The sequence below is a fragment of the Nelumbo lutea genome, chromosome 5 (assembly GCF_056320005.1).
Source record: "Nelumbo lutea isolate HS-2025 chromosome 5, American lotus-T2T, whole genome shotgun sequence".
In the NCBI taxonomy this organism is placed as follows: Eukaryota; Viridiplantae; Streptophyta; class Magnoliopsida; order Proteales; family Nelumbonaceae; genus Nelumbo; species Nelumbo lutea.
In genome coordinates this window covers 17,747,545-17,754,227 of record NC_142688.1, presented here as the reverse complement: position 1 = coordinate 17,754,227, position 6,683 = coordinate 17,747,545, and the positions used below count along the sequence as shown (strand labels likewise).

At 42.9% G+C, this 6,683-nt stretch overlaps 1 protein-coding gene across 1 annotated transcript; it reads right to left on the bottom strand.

Moving 5' to 3' along the window:
- Nucleotides 1-881: 881 nt before the first annotated feature.
- Nucleotides 882-5,907, bottom strand: LOC148850682 (AP2-like ethylene-responsive transcription factor AIL7). The gene is made up of 10 exons (XM_088944691.1): nt 5,419-5,907; nt 5,113-5,307; nt 4,395-4,971; nt 4,213-4,295; nt 3,108-3,116; nt 2,394-2,482; nt 2,224-2,297; nt 2,051-2,101; nt 1,880-1,956; nt 882-1,773 (listed from the first exon to the last, which is right to left on the bottom strand). The coding sequence occupies exons 2-10, from the start codon at nt 5,267-5,269 to the stop codon at nt 1,223-1,225; spliced, it is 1,668 nt and encodes a 555-aa protein (XP_088800817.1). The 5' UTR covers nt 5,270-5,307; nt 5,419-5,907; the 3' UTR covers nt 882-1,222.
- Nucleotides 5,908-6,683: the final 776 nt, after the last annotated feature.

Sequence of the window (6,683 nt, the reverse complement as noted above, 5' to 3'; positions counted from 1 at the left end):
CATGTTGGCTTTCCACATTTTCACTAAACACAGCTTCAGAGATTTCTGTGTAGGGTGCAGTTTAGAATGCTAGCTGCATGCCAAAAGCCTTCCAACCAAACGGGCACTAGATCATATCAATGGAGTTTTTTTTTTTTTTTAAACGACCAAGGGCTTTGGGAGAAAGATAAAACTTGGTTCCATATTTTAGGGCCCTTTTGGTTTGTGGTCGGGATTGAAATCGGAATAGGAAGTGAAATCGCCTAATACCAACTACTAGCAATAGTAGCAATGGTGGTGGCGACAGTGAGGACTGAGGAAGAGGGAAAGATGAGAGGAGAAACAAGGAAAGAGCAACAATCGACCACCAACCAGGAACCCATGTTTTCAAGATCAGATGGTCGGAGCAAAAAAATCAAAAACCGGTCAGGCCAATTCTGTTTCACCCCAAAACCATTTTTATTTTTATTTTTATTTTTTGTCAAAAACCATTGATTTAATCAATGAACAACTGTCCAACTGTCAACCTGGCCCAGTTTTAAACACCCAGAGTCAAATAGGGCAAACCTTGGATCAAGGTACCAAGACTTTGGGGTCAAGTAGGGAAACAAGGGTTTTTTTATCAAAACAAAAAGAGATGAATATGGGAATCACATTCCCGAAGGAGCCAGAATAGTAATGGCATAAGCAAGAACGTCATTCCACCTAGAAGAAAAATGGGAATCCCATTCCCATCAACTTAACAGATAGAATGAAAATGGGTCATTACAATTCCAAGCTCCTATTCCGCCACCCAAACGGACCATTAATTCTATTCCTTGGAGATTTGATTGAAAAAAGATAAAAAGAAAAAAAAAGGAACTCCGATAGTAATCACTTTCCGGCCGCATGAACAAGAACAATAGAGTCATCACGCCAGTTTTTTTTCCTGTATTGTGCGGAGTCAGTTGAGCAATAAAAAACGTTTCCTTTCTTGAAAAGTAAAGAAATCGACTAGACGCAAGAGAACGGAAGTACAGCCGCCCCACCTCTTCCTCCGGCGAACAAAACAAAAAAGGACCACCGTCAAATATAAACTTCAACATGCATAAAACACAGGACCTGTGCGCTGTGTTGCCGTGCAACCCAAGCTTTCGTCGCCTTCGTTCATGAACCCACATAAAACACAGGACCTGTGCGCCAGAGGTTAGTGTGTTACTCTGCATGTAACATGATAAAATAAGACCAAAAGATCAAGCATCGGTCAGTTGGAGGGCGCCACATTCCAGGGCTGCTGATTAACGGCTCGGCTGCTGTGGGTGACATTGAAGTGGTTATTGATGTTAACCGGCGCACTTAGGCCGTAAAAGAATTTCCGGCCACAAAACTCAGACGTTGGCGGTAGCAGTGCCAATGGTGTAACGACAGGGGAGAAGGCAGGGGCTGATGATGCAGAGAAATCCAATGTGCTGCCTGCACCGGCGTGAAGGTGGTGAATGAGATTCTGTTGGTACAGACTTGACTGGGCATCTACTGGTAAACCGCACGTGACAGTAGGAACCATGCTCAGGGAGCTGATGCTGCCGCTGCTACTGCTGGACGGAGGTTGCCTATCTTGAGGATCACGGTCCAAGTTCTGATCAGGTGAAGCTTCAAGAGAGAACTTGAGGCGTTTGGCTGCACCACCAATGGGGAGTGCGCTGTTGGTAATGGCTTCTATATCGTAACGGCTCATCTCGAAGTTGGTCACTGCGTTCACTCCCCTGAACTTTATTGCTGCTATATCATATGCTTCTGCTGCTTCCTCCTCGGTTCCTGATGCAGTCAGCAATCTTTGTAGGAAGTTTCATGGCCATGGCTATTTACTCTAATAAATCAATCAATCTAAACCAACTAATAATCGATAATATTAATTTATTACCAAATGTGCCAAGATAGAGATCTTTGTTTCCTGCAACACGACCGATCCTCGCTTGCCATCGTCCCTGTTGGTGGTGCCTGCAAATTATGACAAGGGTGAGATACAGCGCCCACTCCATGAAGAATTTAAACAGACGAGAACGATTTGATAAATTGATCATCTTGGTCTTACCTTGTGACACCTCTGTAAATAGAAGCTCCCCTAGAAAAACCACTGCTTTTTCTGAAAATCATAGTTGGAATGACGAATGTGAGACACAGTACTCATTTCTAAATTAAAATTCTTTTAATCACGGAAAAACTGGGTGGGTTGTAAGATTTAAAGAATGGTTGGGGAATAATAACCTTCTGAGTGATGCAATGAACTCCTGCCTAGACATATTCTTCATGTCCTCCAATTCTTTGGTATAGTCCGGAATCTATGAATCAGAAAGTACTAACTTTAAATGAATGGTAGTTCTCATGGAGACAGATCGTCCAGAGAGAAGAAAAGAAGACGCTACAAATTACAGTACCGGAAAATTGATGGTGGCAGTGGGACCCCAATATTTTAGAGCAGCGAGATCATAAGCCCGGGCAGCTTTCTCTTCCTTGTCATACCCACCTGATCATATAATAAAAAGAATCACATTATTTATTATTATCACTGACGTCATTGTCAATACAGAAAACCCTAACATTTTGCAGGCTTCTGAGTTTTACTTGTACCCAGATTGGCTGGTCATGTGGGAAATGAATAAAATTCTTTAATTCATTTGAACCCAGTCATCAGCTCACACTACAGTAGAGAAAAACAGGCAACTGGGTTCAAAATCTGAAACTTGGTACCATAAGAGAGGTATACACAAAAATGTAAGACTTAACCCAGGCTGTCCAACTTGTACAGCCAAGAAAACCCAACCCACCAACCTTCAAAGCATGTTTCTGTTAAGGTTCTGTTTGTTTCCAAGTTCTGTATTTTGAAATTTCTGGGTTAATTCCCATCCTTTCTACAGTGAAAAGTTTCTCTTCTCTGCGCGTTTCACATCTTAAGAAACGCATTCTTTTGTTGTGGGGGTTGACAACTTGACATGAAAGCACAAAATTAGCTTTCTTTAGTGCAGAAAACTTGGAAACCTGCAGCATTACCAGAAACACTCTGAACTGGAAAATGTTTTTTTTTTCTCCATTAATATGGTGATTGAGATATGCTATGTAATGGAGTAGGAGAGAGAAGAAAACTAACTTACCCAAGTACACTGAACAACAATATCCATCCAGCGTTGAGTGACAGCAAGGACCCATGTTTCATGGAAAAAGAACCAAGCGAAAAATGTCTTCATCAGCCAAGAGAGAGAGAAAGAGAGTCTGCAATTTCTACTCTACTACTGCTTTCTGAGAGACTCCCCTTCAGAAGGGGGAAAACAACAAGAGAAACGGGGAAAGAGAAACAAAAACAAGTACAAATTTCATCCCACGTGATAATTTTTATCAGATTCTGTTTGTCATTGTTTATAAAAGGGGGAATGCAATCGAAACTCGCGGGTGGCACTACTCGAGCTATCAGTGCATACACCTGCGAGTACAGACCGACTCATTGAAGAAAATGTATGGCAAACAAATAACAAATTGCACCATTCGAGTTTCAGACTTTTTGTGAGCAATAAGAAATCTCAGGCGAGTTACAGAGCAAGAAGTTTTCACTTTCAATATAGTCAAAGATGTTTCGGATTCCAAAGCAAGAACGTCCTCGAGTTGACAAGCGACCCTTATTATATTCATGACGAGGAGGTGAAAGGTGACTTAGTGAGGTTAAAAAAAAAAAAAAAAAAACTCCATTTCTAGTAATCAGGAAACAATGCTTACGATTCTATGGACGAGAAACGATATTCATAAAAGAAAACAGAGCTGGGGATGAAGGTAGAATCGCCAAGTAAAAAATCCGTTGACATCCGAACCTCAAGTGCAGAAACACGGAAAGGAGGACAGATGCGTAAAGAGAGGACGAGAGAGAGAGAGAGAGGGGGTAGAGATCATGCGCTTTGATGTTTACAGCTCAGAGGTTGTCATGTCAAGTATTTAGAGTCAGAAAATTTAGGGAGATTTTCTTGTCCTTCATTAAAAAGTAAACGTCTCGACTGAGCAAGCATGCCAGGAAGCCAGGGAGGAGGAAGAGAAAGAGACTCACGGCAGTCCCGTCAAACATCACATTAACAAAATGGCGGCCCCATGAAGAAGAAGATAGAACCCCATTCCGGCAAAGAAATGTCTGAGCTCTGAAACGACTCTACACAGTCGGGAAAGCTCTGAAATTTGAATGGAACTGACTTAATGGAGAGTATTTCAAAGTTTTACCTTGACGACCTTTCCTGGTTTGCCCTTCTCTTCTGCAGCTGTTATCCCACAGATGTGCTTCGTATCTCCCGGTCCACCTGTGTCTGCATCCACCATACACACACAGAGCAAATGAGTATGAGAAATCAGAATGCGATACATATCGGTTTTCAGAGCGAAATCTCCAGGTTCAAACAACTTACCTTGTGACCCCTCTGTAGACCGATGTTCTCTGTCCGAACGTATCTGCTACCTTCTTGGACGATTCCGACTCGGCCAATACGATATCTTTCTTCGCCGAGCTCTTGACTGCCACCAATGACAAAGACTGAGGCGGTGCCTCCGAGTACACCAACTCGCTTCCCGTTTCGAGTGAGCGTGCAGGGAACTCTCTCAACTGGGTCTCGTTCACTGAAATGGAATCCTCAACCTCCGAGCCAGAATTAGCTGAAAAGGAGTGCTGGAACCCAGTTGCAGCCATGGTTGTTCTGAGGTTATAGTGTTGCTGCTGCTGCTGTTGCTGCCGATAGTCCCCGAATAGAGTCGAGGAACCTTGTTCGTAAACGTTGGTCAGAGATGATTCCTGAGTCTCTGTCTGGCTGTCGGAGTATCGAGCCAAGGACGAAGAATGACCGCCCAGAAAGTCTTCGAGCTTTGGTACTGTTTGTTGAACAGGAGGGTTGAAGCTCGCGAGGATGGACGCGTCGGCAATGCTAAGTGCTTTCACTTCTTTAGTCTCTTCTGCATAGGAAGGTATCTGAGTCTTCAGGCATGTCCAGTCTGCAACAAAAGTAGCGGAAAAACGGAGAGATTAGTCACTCCGGCCATTAAGTACTAATGATTCCAGACTGTTAAGCGAACTCCATTTGAACGATCAATCAATCATTTTAAGGTTTTGAAATTTGAAGTCGAAGACTGTACCGTTTCCGTCGTAGCTATCAAAGAAGAAGTGATGGTGGAAAGAGTCGGATGAGCTCTCGTACGGCATGAGTTTCGTCGGTAGCATCAGAGACTGGCAAGAGGGTAGCATCTCCAAAGGAGAGAGAGAAAAAGAAAGCCTGCTATCAGCCGGCGCCATTGCTTCTCTGTGATATCTACACGAAGCTCAAAAAAAACCTAAAAAACGATCGACCACCAAACGGCCTTGAGTTTTTTGTAGTGGACTAGTGGTGAAGACTGAAACAAAAAATGAATTAAATAAAACGGAGAATATCACCCAAATACTACCTTATTAACCATTTCCCATACTCTCCATTTCTGGGCTGCTCGACACCGTCAGAAACGCGAATCTATCTTCCGAGTTTCCCTTTCCAGCAGCTTATTAGCCTTGTTGGTGCAATCAAACAAACCTCAAAGAAACAACATTTAATAAACGCCAAACCCAAGAACTACACGAAACGAATCCGATCACCTATTTCTGCAAATCGGAGTATCAGAAACCAACACTATGCATGCAAATGAAGAGAAGGCTCTCAAAGAAGAAAGCAAAAGCAATACAAGTAAGATAATAGAAATTAAGCCCAACCCAGGATTGGTCGAGACGAGAGAAGTAATGATAACAAGTAAAAACAAGAATCGGTGAGTAAGAAGACTGAAGAGAGAATGGAATACACACGACAAAGACAGAGACTAGTAGTAGGAGGAGGAGTAAAAATAGAAAACGTACAGTCGGGGTTCGTAGTTTCAGATGGAAAAGACGGGAGAGCGAGACGCTTTCAAGAAGACCTGAATCATCACCAGGTGGTAGGGTTTTAACGGGAGGGTTTTGCGGTTTCTTCTGCCCCACAAACATACATCAATGGACCCAACTAGTATCTGTCTATCTGGTAGAGAGAGAAAGAGAGGATAGAGAGAGAAGATTTTTATTTTATTTTATGTATTTTTGTGGGGTGTTGTTTTACAGATCATCGCTATCATCAATCATCTATCATCGTCAATTCCATCATTGTGCAGTGAAGAAAATTTGTCTGAGAAACAACGTCGCGGAGGATCGGGCGGCGGGCTGAAAGAGTGGGGGTTTCTCACCTTCTCTTTCACTGTTTTTACGACCCACTGCGTTTTCATACCGGTTCAAACGAGTAAACAACCTTTTCCTGTCATTTTCAAATGACGATACTGTCCTCGTTCTCTTCTGAAAACTACACTTTTGAACGAACCCAATAATAAAAAAAAACGCAAATGGTAGGAAGTTGTATAGTATCAATCTCTCAAGTACATCCCCCTCCTTTAATCTGTTAAATCAGACACAGACAGAACGAACCAGCCGAGTGGGTCCCGTTTCAAAATCGGGTTAAGTAGAAACTAAGAACCACAGAGGATGGATAGGACGGGATCAGAACCGTCAGATCAACCCTCCGAATAATAATCATCGGGTACAGCCGGGCATCGTCGATGATGGAAGCACTGTTGATCGTGGTACAAATGGGCGGAGCCGAGCCGAAAGGAGAGACTAAAATGAGCGTAATATGACACGTCGGCGAGAAAAAAGTAAG

What these genes read in the sequence shown, in the direction of transcription:
- LOC148850682 (XM_088944691.1), bottom strand. Translation starts at nt 5,269, where the DNA reads ATGGCGCCGGCTGATAGCAGGCTTTCTTTTTCTCTCTCTCCTTTGGAG. An exon ending in TTCATTGCATCACTCAGAAG is followed by an intron (nt 2,102 to 2,223) that starts GTTATTATTCCC and finishes TATGATTTTCAG; the next exon opens with AAAAAGCAGTGGTTTTTCTA. An exon ending in TCTCTATCTTGGCACATTTG is followed by an intron (nt 1,774 to 1,879) that starts GTAATAAATTAA and finishes TGACTGCATCAG; the next exon opens with GAACCGAGGAGGAAGCAGCA.